The sequence below is a fragment of the Vanessa tameamea genome, chromosome 5 (genome assembly GCF_037043105.1).
Source record: "Vanessa tameamea isolate UH-Manoa-2023 chromosome 5, ilVanTame1 primary haplotype, whole genome shotgun sequence".
Classification (NCBI taxonomy): Eukaryota; Metazoa; Arthropoda; class Insecta; order Lepidoptera; family Nymphalidae; genus Vanessa; species Vanessa tameamea.
Genome location: NC_087313.1, coordinates 13,730,672 through 13,747,249, shown reverse-complemented (window position 1 = coordinate 13,747,249; position 16,578 = coordinate 13,730,672). Strand labels below are relative to the sequence as shown.

The window sequence follows — 16,578 nt, the reverse complement described above, 5'->3', positions numbered from 1 at the left end:
TAATTGCATAGTTTATATCAATAATATTAAATAATAACGTGCATAAAGAATAACCTGTTACTTCCAAAATTATATGTGAATTTTTCAAAATATTAATATTTCGGATATTGTTGCATATATGCTACACTACACTACACTACGCCGTAAATAAACCGACTTCCCGAATTCCAAGGGCGCTTTGAATCTATAGGAATGCCTAAAAATCTGTATTAACGGTTACGGTTTTAACTGCCTAAAATTACTGAATGCGCTTTTGTTTTACATTTGATTGATAAATACTAAGCATTTTGTTTTAATAGTGTTCAAAACCAAATTATTTTAAATAACATTGTAAATATTTAAAAAAGGTACTTTGTGAATGTGTACGATTTTTTCTATTTGATAGAACGAATGTTTTTTTCTTATCATAGATAAATACTAATAATTTACATATCATATCGTATAGGCCTTAGGGGAACAGAGGCAACTCAAATCAAATCAGATCAAATCAAAATATACTTTATTCGAGTAGGCTTTTACAAGCACTTCTGAATCGTCATTTAACAAACTATTTAGCAATTTATTATATTAAAAACCTAAATCGGCTGTTTGGTCATAAACCCTTGCCTGCCCGAATTGGATGAATGAAACCACGGAAAGTTTTTTTTAATTCTATTATACAATTTAATGAGTTTGAAATAGAAGACTGCATATCCAAAACAGCGTAACGTAACGGAATACCGCGCGATTGAAGTCGTAAATAAAAACAATTTTCCGATATAATTGTAATAATCAGAAGAAATGAGAGGTTATTTTATTGTAACGTTTACTCGTTAAAAACGAGTTGGAGCGTGACGCCTTCTGCGTCATTATGCTCCGCTGGCCATAGACAATGCCTATTTCAGAATTAGTTACGTTAAGATTCTTATATATGAATTCAAGTCATGTCTAGAGAAATATCATTTGTAATTTTTAAACGCCAGTTTCCACATTTCTATCTCTTATACCTAATATAAATACATATAATACTTTTTTTTTAGCGAGTTTTACACAGATTATTCTTAAAATATATACGATTTAAATAGTTGCACAGATTATGTAAATTTATTTAAAAGAAAACACTACAAATTTGTCGATAGTATAGTCGATACGAATTCTTATGTCGTAATTACGAAACAATTAAAAGTCTCAACTAATGTTTTTAGTTTGTTACCTTTTTACTGTGGCTATGGATTTGAAGAAAACAGTTTTGTTATATAACTATTTAATTGTAGAAACCAAAATTTATAAATCTTACAATAAGTTTAGTTACTTCATTTAGTTACAGATAATTAAAAAATATGCCAGCTAGACTCAGCGTGGGTCACTTGGGATAAAAGGAATGTTTGAAAATTCTATGCATTATAATTTATCTAATTAAATATTAAAATTTAGGCGCCTCTGACGATTTAAAGATTGTATATTTAATTATTTAGTACACCGTTCGCCAGGCCGGTGTAACTAAGTTTGTATAAAAAATTAAAGTGGGTACATCACCAAATTTCCAGCTACACGTGGATATTGATTATATCTAAGGGAACAGGCATGCCATCCTTGGAGTTGCACCAGCAGCTGTCTGGACACACTCAACCAGGAAACTGCAGCCGTCCACACTTAATATTTCAAATCCATGTGATGGGTAAAAAAAAACCTCCTGCAATACGAAATATACAGGTTCAATAATCAAGTAAATAACCAAGAAATAAATACCTTTAACGAGGGATGTAAGCAGTAATTTACCTTTTGGAGGTTCAAAGTCCTGCTTACTTTAAATGACGATTTCAACTCCGGAGAATCATTCCAATGGGTCAGAAATCACTATAAATCACAAATTAAACATGACTACGACTTTCTAAATTGCAAACCAACACATTTAAGCAAAAACATGAATTAAAGACTTACAATTTTTTAAGGTCGGTAGAAATATGTTGTATAAAGTTTTTATCAAACTTCAAAACTCCATTATAAATATATTCTGAAAAGATATATGATGTTAAAGCACTGAAGTAATAATCAATCACAAATTAAGAAACTCAACTATTAAGGTAACTTACCGATATATTCAGTATATCCAATTTGAAGTTTGAATTCGGTGTTAAACCGAAGATGTAAAAATGCAAAAAGAACGAAATCGAAAGTTCCTGAAACTCTGAAAGGTGCGGGAGTGTGGCCATCATCACCACCAAAATTAAATAGGAATTATATCCATATTTAAATCAAAGAAATAATTATGGAATAATTATTTTATTTAATAAGAGCCAATTATAAGGCAAAATAAATTTGTCATAATAAATTTCCGACATTTCCATACAAATACTAACCCTTTATTGGATGACAGCTAATAATTAATCTGAAACGATGCGAAATGACTTCTAGACAAATATAGCAAACGAATTAGATAATAAAATCCAATTGTACTAATTATTTCACTGCACTGATAAAATAAATGTAATTTATTTTATTATTTAAATTCAAAGAAAATGCCAAAATGATGTATTGGGCTAGCAATACCGATACATGGGAAGTGGGAAATGGGTTAACGGCACGGATTTTAGCGAATTGACACTTCTGTGACGTTTTATATAATTAAAAAAAAAGTTAAAAGTTCATATTTTGATGATAAACGAATGTGATTGTATTCCATACATGGTCATTGAACTGTAAAGTATAAAAATCTGAAACCTGTAGAAAGCGATCAGGCCATAATAGAAGCGAAATAGTGCTAATAGATACCCGCAGTCACCGATGGAATATCACCTCTATTAAATAACAGCACCACTGCAGGAAGTAATGGCTGAAGACTTCTTGCTTTCTAGTAATAAATGGATTTTTTTTCAATATTCACTACAATCGTTATTGAAAATTTTAGGAAGATATACATGAATTTGCAAATTTGATCTATTGTTTTTTCTACTTTTATTTTCTTGTTGATAACACCAATGCTCGTTGTAACCATCAAATAAACCCAACGAGAAAACCGATTGACAAACAAGAAAAATACGGAAAAAGTTTGATGGTGTTTTCTCGCCTTATCTCGCTGACTTCGCTTTTTTATGAACAGAGCTGCAGCCTCTTCACTGTCATCCATGTAGCTCTACGTATGTGAGGAATCCAAGGTTTTTGGAAAACATTTTGATTCGAGGAGATAATTATCAAAAATGCGCGTTGCGATTATTGCCATACTTGATAGAATCGTTTTCTTAAGCTTTCACTTTCATAAGCAGTTCATGTAAAATCTTGCTTCGTATTTCAGGCGAAAACTGTGATATTTTGACACTAAAATTAAATAATTATCATAATCTTATAGAATAGGTCTACAAAAAAATTAAGGATTCGATATTTCTTATAATTTATGCGTTAACGGCCTGTCAAGAATTTTTATGTTTATGTTATATAGCAGTTGTGTTGTATTGTTGGCTCATTTAATAAAAAAAAACTACCAAAGAATCATTTTAAAATATAAAATTACCTATAAATATTGTTCGTTGGAAATTCGTTAAACAATTATGCGTCTTCTTCGTAATAATGTCAAGTCAGTCATGACAAAAAGAGAGAAATCTATGTGTAACTTAACACTATCAAAAGTCATGTATTCTTATAAATTAAAGATTTTAACTTAATTATTTTTTTAAAAAATCTTTAAAAAAATTGTTAAGTTAAAATCTTGAATTTATTTCCCTGTCAATAAAATTCGAAGAGCGATGAGGAATGCGTAGCTTTAAATTTTTACTGGTCTCAAACCGGTCACTGCTCCTGGCATTGACCTACATAGCTGTCCCTTCTATTGTTTGTTCTGATCTCATTCCACGGAACTAAGGAACAATGATCGTAACGCCAGTACAGTTTTAAATTTATAATTTTTTTCTCTTCTTGAGATTTTCATTTTTCTCTACTTAAATATGTAGAGACGCACATACCGTTAATACCAGGAGCAAATATAAGCTAGTTAAATCTGCTAACCACACAGGGTTAATTCTTCATATTGGTTTATAAATGAGTAACAAACAAAAAAAAAGAAGTGGATTAATAACCTCTTTCTTTTTTTTAAAGTCGTTTAAACATTATCTAAAATTTGCACGTATTCAATTACATTTTTGTTATTTAAACAATCAATAATTGATGAAAAACAAAAATTCCACAGAATGTCTTTCGCCGGTGCTTCTCAGGCCTGAGGTATTTGTATCCAAGCTGGTAATATATTTTTGCTATTAAAGATGTACTCGTAACTTGAATGCTTTTGTATTAAATAAAGATTTTAACAATTGTTTTTCGCATTGGCAACAAAAATTAAATACAGCTTAAGATACAAAACGTATTAAGAGTATTCAGAGAACGCAACTCTAATCATTCATCCTGTTTCCATAATACAACAATTCTTCCGTCCGCATCATAATCGGATCTCCACATAACGCGTCAGTGAAAGTTCATGTTTGCGCAACTGGCGGCCCAAGTAACCAGCGGTAGGTCAAGTTCAGTTACATAACGTACTTTTACTGGAGGCAGCCTGCCGCTGCTCATTGTACCAGAACCAGTCTGGCTTGCTACCAACCGTTCACCATTGATTGTAAAGCCTATTATGTATTTATTTATTTTTACGGGAGCTGTGCCCATGTGGCCAACTCTTGTAATGATAAGTGGTCACCTTCACCAATAGACACTGTCACTGCGAAACATGAAATCTAAGATGTTATCTCTTGTGCCTGAAATTACACAGTGAATGTATTGTTAGTCGGTAGAATAATTGATGAATAAATGGTATAAGCCCAGACCCCGCACTGAGCTCTACACCAAGCGTAGTTTTTTTTCGATTTTAAGAGGTCTTGAACTCAGCCCTAGACAGAAGTGATTTGTTTTGGGTCTATAAAGTTCATTACAACATTATATTCTATACTTTATTCAATCTCGTTACGTCAGTTTCATTTTGCAAATAGAAGTAATATTACAATATATTAGAATTCTTTTGAGAGACAAGTTTCTCGTGTCTCGTACCATACACTAAAATATTACATCTTTATATGTCAACAATTACTGTCCATACCGAACACGGACACTTGACGCTCAGTAGCTCTTATATCTATTGTAATAAGTGCGATAATCCATCGCTAGTATGTATCACGTAGACTCCATATAACGTGTAGAGAAATTGATGCGTACTGCGATTATTGTTGCGAATTTGAACTTTGACAAACGATAAGAATAATTTCAATATACTTAAGAATTTGAAATGAAGTGAAAATCTTATTATAAAATATTCAAGAAATATCTACCAGTTTTAATAAATACCTTTAAGATTTATGTAAATAATTATCACCATTTGATACTTATTCTGAAATTGAAGATTATTTTTTCAAAAACATGTTTATTTACCTTAAACTTGACACAGAACTTAATTGCCGAGTATTTTTAACGTATTACATAAAATAGGTACAAGGTGTTCTGTTTTAATTTTAATTTACATAATTTAATAACTCGCCCATGCCTTCATTCACTTTGAATTGCTTAAAAAATTATGATTTCAAAAACATTCACGTAATAGAATATCAAACATACAACTGATTTGTGAATGTCACAATAGTAATGAATGTGCGTGCGCAACACATTCACAGAACGCACGTATACAGTCCCAATAAAAACATCCGCCAAAATAAAAATGCATTTTTACTTTACATTTATAAAGATCATTATACAAAGATACCTTTTCAATTTCAACGTATAACATTTACGCAATTACAAATTTGTAGTACATTGTACGTTTCATAATTTAAAAAGCTATTAGTGATGTGATATGGGTATAATATCATTAAATCGACATTTACAAGAAACACCGACACGAAACGCGCAATTTAACATCGCTACAATCAAACAGTATTTACATAAACAATACAAATGATTAAATATGTAACTAAATTATTACCAAAGACAATAACTGACTATAACAACGTTACTTCATTGTATTACAAAACGAAAAAGCACGAATCAGTAATAGTTTTCTAATTACAACAATAAGTTTTTATGTTAATATAGAATGAAGGCATTGACATAACCGTGTTAGTCGAAACAGTTGAGAAAGAAGCTAGGACGTCAAGTTGCCCAACTGGCACACGTTGAATAGCAATACATCACATCATTAGGATGCAATACACTCACAAACCCACTTATTTTCAGATTAGTAACCGGTCAGTGCGTGCAAGTTTACTTTAATCTAGCTTACTTGAAAAAAAATATGTTTATTTAGTACGAGAGACTGCTCCCTATACTACATACAAAAAAAATGGGGTAATTTTTTTAATTTTAATTTACAATATTATTACATCTTTAAATAATTATATTATTATATAAGTATTAATAAAGAGCTTCATCTGCGTGGCAAACTGTAGTGAAATTTACAAAATCACTATTTAAAAGCCTTGTAAAATATTTCCAGTCATTCTTACTTCCTCAGATAATTTATTAAACTCAGATTGTTTATAAATATCAGGTTATCAAAATAAATTATTTAACAATATTATGCAATAAAAGCCTAAATAGTGTTCGTAAGAGTCTACGCGACAGTATATTTAGATTTGATTTGGTTTAATCATAATTTAAAACATTTTACGTCGAACATTCTCGACATTATGACATTGCAGTTTTAATTAATATTTCCATACAACTACTTAAATAAAAAAAACCTATTATAATAAAGCAGATCTGTAAGCATAATCAAATCCTGGTTTTTAAAATTTAAATATTTAAACAGATAATAAAAAGTTTTTTTACACAAAACTGATAATAACCGGGTAAAAATAGAATTAGAATGCTAGGTTTTAGACAAATTACTATTATTTTCTTAATGTCTTTCATAGATTTGAGTCACTGAGATGTAGTTCACGAATTTATACACATATTTCAAAATAAAAAAAAGTAATGTTGAATTATAAGCAGGTATGATATGAAGGTGCCTATAATCTTGCCTTTTTAACACATTCAAATAAGTAATGTCAACGTCCACAACCACGGCATGTTCTGTTATAATAAACTTTTTTAAATAAATATTATTTTATGAGAGTTTATATCTTTTGCTAATCCTGATCATGGAGCATGGGACTTATTTTAGTACCTACGGTTGGTGGCGCCTTAATGATGTAAGAATTTTGTATAATATTTCTTAAATAGCTAATTTTTGGGCGGTCGTAACCACTTACTTAAATTCAAATGTTTAAAAAATTCAACGTGTTCTGCCAATATATCGATTTTACAACATATGCCTAATATTTGACCGGTAAAAAAATTTAACGAGTCACCTTGACTGTGGTACAAGGCGTATATTTGTCTATGGTTTTAAAACACGACACACCTAATATTTAAACTATATTATTTTTTAATTTCATCAGTCAATACATTTTAAGGTTATGTCAGTAATTATTGAGAAATGTATGATCTTGTATTGAACATCGAGGTCTCCAAATAAATAATAAATATTTGAATGATTTTATTTTTCTTCCTAAAGGTCTTGCGCAAAAGGAGTTTGTATATTTGCGATAAATGTAATTTTAACAAAATAAACTGTTTAACAATGTGCTACAAAGGCGACATTAGAGCTTCAAAACATCTTTTATATTTAATCTTTTCTTTATAGGTATGAATAACATATCGACATATTATAAATGCTACATCTATACGCAGTACCTAAAATGATATATCATAAAATTCATAACACTATGACAATATTAAGCTATATAGGTAAAAAGCATACAAAAATAGATGTGATGTAAATTATAAACGTAGAAGGAAAATAATGTTTAAGTATATGAATTTTCTCGATTCTACCGAAGTCATTTTTATTCTCTCATTCTCTGATTAAACTTTATTACATTATCAACCGTATGACCAAGTCGTAAGACTGGTTTTGGAAACCTTCAAATTGCTAGTAATAAATACAAAAACCTTAATATTCAGTCGAAGGTCGGCACTCCTTATTCAATAACAGGAAGATAACACAACTTCCATAAATAATTAGCGACGAGACATCATTAATGTGTTCCGATTGGATATTAAAACGCTATGAATGAATGTGTATCTCGGCAAGGGCTCGTAAATGTTAAGAATTGTAAACTGATTAATAACAATAGGTGCCGGGATTTAAACACGTGAATCTTAACAAACGATTGCGAGATCAAACCCAAGCACCCAGTCTCAACTGAGCTTCCGAATTTATGGTTATGATAATCAACGTCGTGCTCGGCGATGAAGGAAAATACTGAGAAAACCGGTGTCTGTCGCATAAAATTTTGCCACACGTGTATTTAATACCCATAAATAAATGAATAAACTAGACACAACAACGATTTAAAATATATATATATATATTTTAGTTACATTTACACACGAAATTATATTTTTATTTCATAAAAAGAAGTGAAGAAAATATTAGAAGAAACAAAAACGATTTAAACTATTCATTACATTTTCGAACATACGTATATAATTTATACTTAATATAATAAGTACATTCATACGCGAAGATAATCATGATGTCGTCCTGACCGACTTCGGTCGCAGTGGCTAAGGGAGACGAGCCACAGGACGTATTATAGTGCAGAAGTTTGTGCGCAAACCCAGATGCACTTCTCTATTCCGTCACTCTCATAATCCGATGGGACCAGAAAGATAACAACGGCTAATGTGCTTCCCAAGACTCCGGGATACTATTGAGAACATTTCGGCTGAAAAACCCCAATAACTTTAATTGACCCGTCCTGGGGTTTGAACCCAAGATCGGCGCCTTTATAACCTAGCCACTATACTAAAGAGGCATTCATAATATAAATATGTTAGTATAATAAGGATGTAGGTTTGAATATTAAAATTTCAATGAAATTGATATACCTACGTGTTAATTCAACCTTACATATGTAAATAATATTTTCTGACACATCTAATAGTAATAAATAAAAAATAATTATGCTTATGACTACGAACACAAAGCTGAAAATAAATAACACAAACATACTTACAAGAAGTACACACCTGTCGCCTCAAAAGTCTAGATTTAAAGCGGGTAAAACTGCGATTTTTTTTGATTTAGTACATTTTCCAGTCAAACAATGCAAAAAAACTTTTCGCCAATGATTATTGCACAGCCAATTTTTTTCCGATTTTTAAATTAAACATATATGTTTGCCTGTCTTGTCATGCCTAAAAAAAACAATGACTTCATTCGCCACCTCGCCAATGATGGTCAAGTCTTGGACCAACGGATTATTGATTTGGAGGGAAGGGCGATCGCCAGAACACTGCTTCTGCCTCACATGTATGTTGAACGCGATAGACATTGATGTACTTCATCGTCTTTTTTCAAGTAACAACAATGTGAGTAATAGAAAATACTTTCAATAAAAAAGCACCACCGTCTAATTTACTTATAATGAAACTGCCAAGTAATATTACGTTTATGCACTGACGACATTAAATCTTTTCATTCCGTGACGCAGTCAAGATTTTGTGGAGTCAGAAATCTCTTGAACATGACCCTCTTACGGCTCTCAATTCAGAAACCTTGCGACCTTCCCTTGAATCAGCAACTTGGATCGAACTGCTTTCCAAATATAACCTTATTCAATCGTTATTTTTAATTTAACAATTAAACTAATTAGTTACTGTATTTTAAATTTTACTAGAAAAATATATCCAATTAATTTTAAAAATTTAAATCCTAATACTCGCGATTATTTCGACGCCCCTGTTACTAATGATATCGGTAAATCACGTGAAATATGGATGTGACCGATTCCAAAGTTTTTCCAAATCAAGCATAAAAACCATATGTTAGTCAAGATGGCGATGAATGAAATTGGGTTCATTTGGGAACGACGTATTTTAATTTAAACGCTGTGGTGAGTAATTTAATAGGAGTTAATATCCGAGCTTGCAAAGTTAGCAACCCTTTGTTATATACAATATTCAACAGCGTATCAATAATTTATTGCAAGGTATATTAATATCACCAACATATGTAGACAAAAGCTTCCGATTTTTAATTCGTGGAACCACAGATTAAACATAAAATGCATAAAAAAACGATTCATTATCGATAACTGACAACCCAAAGTGTAATCGACAAGACGAATTATTTTCAAAAGGTTGCAATTTATAAATAATCATTTTAAAGACGAGAGCGTTATTAAAATTTACAAATCACCGTGATAATCTTTTCTCTACAACATTGACAGCTGCTTGACAAGACGAATTTGAGTCTTAAATAAACACAACTAAAGTCTGTTTTCCAAACGACGAAGGTGATTTATAATAAAATAGCTTACAATTGATGACAGCCATTACGCGTGGAAGTAATTTTCAAGCCATCAGAAAGCTGAGATACTTCCTTATGTATGACGGAAGGAAGGTCTTCCTGTAGGTTATTGACCTTTGAGTTCAAGGGTGTAGAATGTCGTATCCCAAATTATATGAATGAATAAAATACAGTAATCGATCAAATTGATCGTTCAATGACCTTTGTACAAGTTTTTAAGGACACTTCCAAAAGTATTTACTGTAGTTTTTATTTAAACAAGTCAAAAACTACTGTAATATGCATGTCTTATACATATAAACCTTCCTTAGTAGTTTAAAAGATCTACAGACGGCGCGAGCAACTTTATTTTATGCAATGTAGAGATTACACATTATTGTTAGAGTGATAATTGTATCGTTTTTTATACCTAAGACACAAAATTCAAACTTATATTTCTCATATAATATATGTAACAACATGAAGCATAATTTGACTATTTAGTAATATTATTTTGTACGATCGTTTGAAACCGCTAATATAATAAGCTAACTGTGTAGAACTTAGTGCATATGCTGTTAAGGCTGGATTCCGTCAATCTCGCAGGAGAGATAAGACACAGCAATTATGGCTTCACGCGCTTTTTGATCAGCGAGAATGTAACCCTCCTAACTTTCTTAATCCGAATTAGTATAATATACGTAAAGATATTTTAACCTAAAATCTGAGTTTAAAACGTAAAATTAAATAAGGTTTTTATTTTCTCGTTTTATATGTAAATTATTTCTTCTGTTTCAGTGGAAGACGCGAGCGGACGCTACACGTCTATGTTCTACTGGGGTAATAACTACTGGACCGGCTCCGCGGAACTGTGCAGCATCCTCAACGATCAGCACACCCCTTCCAAAAATCACAACCGTGAGTATATATTAGCAATTACTTGAAAATAAAGTGAATACAGTGGACCCCCGGTAATCCGGAAAACTTTTTGCAGGGCAGTGTCGGACTATCGACATTGTCGGATTATAGAGTACCCTACTGCCTAAGAGTAAGACCCCCAATAGTACGGATTTTTTTACAAAAGAGTACACTGTAATCCGACAAATTACAAACCCAATGATAAGATTATATATGTTATACTCTAAAGTATAAAGAAGTGACAGCTGGCACGTGTAGTCAAACGCAAAGGTTGTAACCTAGTCAGTCGTGCATTATCTACATAAGCGAAGATTGTCAAAAGAACACAGACATGTCGGATTACAGGGGGTGCCGGATGAGCCAGGGGACGGATTACCGAAAGTCCACTGTGATTGAATTAGAATTTCGTATACAAAATAGCATTTTCAGCTCAGCAACTTAAAATATAAACATATGAGTTGAATAATTTAATCGCAGTTTGTTTTTGATATTTCTTAAAGATAAGAAATTAAAAGTTTTAAAAAATTAAATACGTTTTTGTACAACCGAATTCAATTGAAAATTCGTAAAATAATTGTTTACGTCGCGTATATATTACGTAAACCGCTACAATAAATTTTGATTCATTAAATATGTGGAATTTCAGGAAATTAATGTTAATATTGTTTCAAGGGTTAATTTATTCAATTAATATGTTTTGCTCATTCTTAAGTAAGGTCAATGAATTATTGTCTGAAAGTACATTTTTCATTTGCAAAATGTTATCAATATATGAAAATTTGTCTAATATTATATTAAAATATATAAAACTTACATTTTAAAGTACCCTGCGCATAGAAAACAAAAATATAAAAAAAAATTACGGCACCTAAATAGAAAAATAAAAGCTTAATCCAACTCTGAAACTTATTATTATGATCATTTTTTTATGGTACTGCTACGAGCACCTTTGAATACTAAATTATAGCGCGTTTGATTAGAAAGAACTGTTGAATTCGTTTATTGTCTATATTCACGACAAATCCGTGATTAGGTCATTGAACTCTATACTATACACGTATAATTTCAACTCTTTTTTTCAATATACTTTATTGAGTACCGATTTTGATAAACAATATAAATGACGGTATTAAGGTAAATGTAAAGTACATTTACTTTAACCACAAAAAAATACTTTCATAGAAATTAAAAAATATTCATCGAATATAGAACCTATTTTTTATTGAAGTATAACTTTAAAAAAAGAATATCTTAGTCTTAAATAGTCAATATTGAACAATTACAATTACAATTACGTTACTAGCCATCTTATTAATCCCTTACACCGATAAACTTGGATAACGCGTAGTTAAAAATAAAACATTGGCGTTTATTGTTAATTTTTAAACAATGAATGTCACGTACATTTTATACAACTTAATTATACTAATTGATGTCAATTAGTATTAAACAATTATTTTTTGTATGTATCTATGCCTTAATGCCATTATTTAAACATTATTGTTCGCCCGTCACTTCTCAAGGATTGATGCACGCCATCAATAGCACGTTTATTTTCTTAACCAATCGTGTAATGGATATTGCACTACGAATAAAACTAAATGAAATAGAATTAGGTTATAGATGCATTTTTAATGGCCAGTGTCTGCTATTAAAAAAAAACGTTACAATCACGAATACCAGTAGCAGGCCAGTAGATGTGTTACATCGCAATTGATGATTATTGATATATTTAATAATTGAAGAAAAAAAGCAAAAGCATAAGGCATGACGCTTTTTCCTTACGTGACGATTCCTTCCAGTTCACTGGACTGTATGTGACCTGCGTAAAAGAACTTCGTTACAAAAACAATAAACTACTTATATTTTTCTTATTAATAAAATAGATAACAATTACTGAAATAGCTTTCGCGCCAAAAGGGGGTAGAGTTGCGGCGAAGAGGGAACATGTCGACTTTGGAGAGTGTAGTGCCGTTTGCCGACATGGCACTGCACTGGAGTCTAAGGTCCTCTACTAGATGTAATAAATAATATCTTTAATAAACTTGATTATTTGACCTTGAAGAATGATAATTTCGATAAAACTCTTGTTGAACATATGTTGCAGTTATAATATATATTTAATCAGAAGGTTAAGGACAGTCTATTTTAATAATCTCAAAGTATAATTCGGTGCTAGTTACAAATTCTAATGTCACGTATATTTTCAATGTTATTTTAATAGGTAACAGTTATACATAACAATTATGATTTTGACATTCATAGTGTAAACCAAGCCTTATCATCAAAAGAAGAGTTTAAATTGATGATAAGGCTCGGTTTACACTACGCTACTCCAATGCTGGTTACATGCAAGTTACATATATGGCAGAATTTAAATCGACACGTGTATAATCCTTCACCGCCTTACACGAGATGAATTGTAAACTAAGCACATTCTTAAGTAAGTTTAGTGAATTATTGATTTTTGATCTGATTTCGACATTTATCTTGTCAAAATTCATCAAAAAATTTTGACTTATTAAGAAAATAAATTAAACCTTCATGCGAAAATACTCAATTGACATAATAGAAATCTCGATATAGTTTATTCAAGTAGGCAAAATCAATCGATTATTCGATCGGAATTTTATTTGGATAAGATTTACATTTAGGTCTTAATCATATACAAATAAAAATTAAAAAAGCTACTGTACAAATAATGGCCGCGTGGAATGTGGCAAGAATTCTAGCATCATTTCCCCATTGAATCGCAATTCCGATCCTTTGAGCAAAATATGAAGGTCCTATATTTTTAATAATTGTTTTTTTTTAATATTACTTCAATTGCAAATGGGCCAAAGACATTATTTGGAATAAGAGACGAATCCTCGTATCGTTGTTCGCTCAGCTTTTTCGCGACGGCTTCGGCCATTAACATATTTCCCTGATATGAGACGGAATAATCTAATTAAATGAAATGGTATGGTAAATTAATTGTATATAAGAACATTATAAGGCATATATTACAAGTTTTCTTAAGGTTTTTGTGTACGGAAAGAGTTACTTGATAAGTACCTACCTTTTAAATATAAATGCTGGGGTCGCCCGACTGTCAATGCCTTACTTGAGTGGTGTCAACGACCTGCAAAATGTTCTGACATAGACTAATTATAAATGCTCTTTTGAAAAGTAAAGCCTCCTTTCTTGAGACTGTTTCAAATTCAAACATCAAATCATCATCATTCATACGTACTGCTCCGCAAAAAAAACCCAAAGCAACAAACGGCATTATTATATAAGAAGTATTTTTAGTTTTATGGAGGAATGTTGGTTTATAACTCGTATGTTCACTTTTTTATTTTATTTTTTTATTAATTCGGCCTATTTTTCGTATAATTTTATTCTTACAGACGACTTATATCGGTTTATGTAAATTTAATTCGAAGTGACATCACATTTTACAATAGTTATACAACACGCAACATAACTGGAATTCAAAACTATACCAACTTTTACAAGACCACTTCGCCGGTAGTTAAACATAAAAAAGAGGGAAAAATCAAAAATCGATTATCATAAAACCATCTGCTATTTGCGATTTGCGCGTCGATTGATCATGTCTCAAACTCATCAGTAGATATCACGTGATCGACGCACTTAAAAAAAAACGAATTCATTAAACACTAAATAAACTATATGTTTAGATAAATTAAAAAATGTACTTCATTTTGGACATTCCGTGTATAAATGCTGAAGTGATTTAGTCACCACCGTTACGCCCATTGTTTTTAAAAAGAACACTCCTATACAACATGACTAATAAAATATTTCACAAGCAATAAATTAAATTAGCCTTCATTGGTACGACTTATACATAAACAAATAATTCAACGTTGCCCATCAATAAAAATGCCACTTTAAAAAACAATGATTAATATTACCTTATAAAAGACTATTTTGGTACTCGTAGATGATAAAAAAGCATGGGAATTGGTATTCGTTGATTTTCATACGAGACAAATAATACTTGTATTTTTACTAGGGCTTTGTAATATCCCCTGATCGGATATTCTACCGCCAATCAGCAATATTTAGTATACTTGTGTTCCAGTTTGAAGGGTGAGTGAGCCAATGTAACTAGACACAGGGGACATGACATCTTAGGTCCCAAGATTGACGGCGCAATGGCTTTGTAAGCAATGGTAAATATTACTTACAACGCGTATTTCTAAAAGGCGATTAAGGCCCCTTACCATCAGGTGGCTCATATGCTCGGTGTGCCATCCGCAAACAGAAAATATATAATTATTTTATAAATCTTTAGTGGTTTTCATGCCAGTTATTATCGGGAGATCCTACAATCGTTTATTCATTCGAAAAATACGATGTAAATCTTTACATATAATTTAATACTATAAGATGATTCAAAAGTGCTTGCAAGAATAAAAAAAATCATCTCAACGATACCAATCATTTGAACACGCTTTTATTTGTTTGACCTGTATGTATCGATCTAACGGAATCTTTTAACTTAATTTTCACCGCATACAAGACGTCTGATGAACTTGAAAATTGATCCAATGACCGATGACAATAATTTAATTGGTCGTCTACGTACTTAGTGTGTCCTCCAAGTGTCAATAAAATTCTTTCGCGTGTTTCTTAAGATTATTTTTAAATATTATATGTCCTTACGTAATCGCGAGCGTGAATACTGTTGTTAACTTTAAAATAAAATAATTTCAGCCCGTATTAATATGTAAGTTCTGCATAATTCATAAAGGGGGGGAATAAGTAATTTTACCACCACGCCGCTTCACGCCAGATATGCGAAATCGTAAAAAACACATAGGTTTCCTCACGATGTTTTCCTTCACATCCAAACCAGGAGACGTTTACAAAGATAAACAGCTAAATAATTTATATTAATAGAACCACTACTGGCTACGTACTTCGTACAAATGAAGTGTTGGTAGATTACTTACTTAATATACTTTAAGTTACATTATATACTTAGTTACAAAGCTATATATATATACATATATATATGATATCAATTATTTAATATAGTTAGCTAAAGCTCGTACTAAAACCATTCAATTATTTCCAATGAATACCGTCTTACAGTTTCACTATGGTCCAGCCGTTAATATTGGTATACCATTTCAGGCAGCGTAGATTCACAAATCTTCAGCGAGTGGCGTCAGGATGTGTCCGTGACAGGATTTGGACCGCCCTTCGAAACCGCTTTCTACAACGTCCGCATGTCTGTTTCTACCAACTTGACTGATATTGTCAAAACTGTAAGTTAACCTTTTTAAATAATTTATGATATATATACTAGTCATAATTAAAAAACTTTGTGGCAAAAATGATACTGGATAATTGGA

General features: G+C 31.3%; 1 protein-coding gene across 1 annotated transcript in view; it reads left to right on the top strand.

Moving 5' to 3' along the window:
- LOC113404472 (uncharacterized) overlaps positions 1-16,578 on the top strand; it is a 49,178-nt gene that overhangs the window by 25,613 nt on the left and 6,987 nt on the right. The window contains exons 2-3 of the mRNA XM_026645373.2: positions 11,087-11,206; positions 16,358-16,491. Of these exons, the coding sequence (XP_026501158.2) occupies positions 11,087-11,206; positions 16,358-16,491 (254 nt within the window). The remainder of the gene's footprint in view (positions 1-11,086; positions 11,207-16,357; positions 16,492-16,578) is intronic.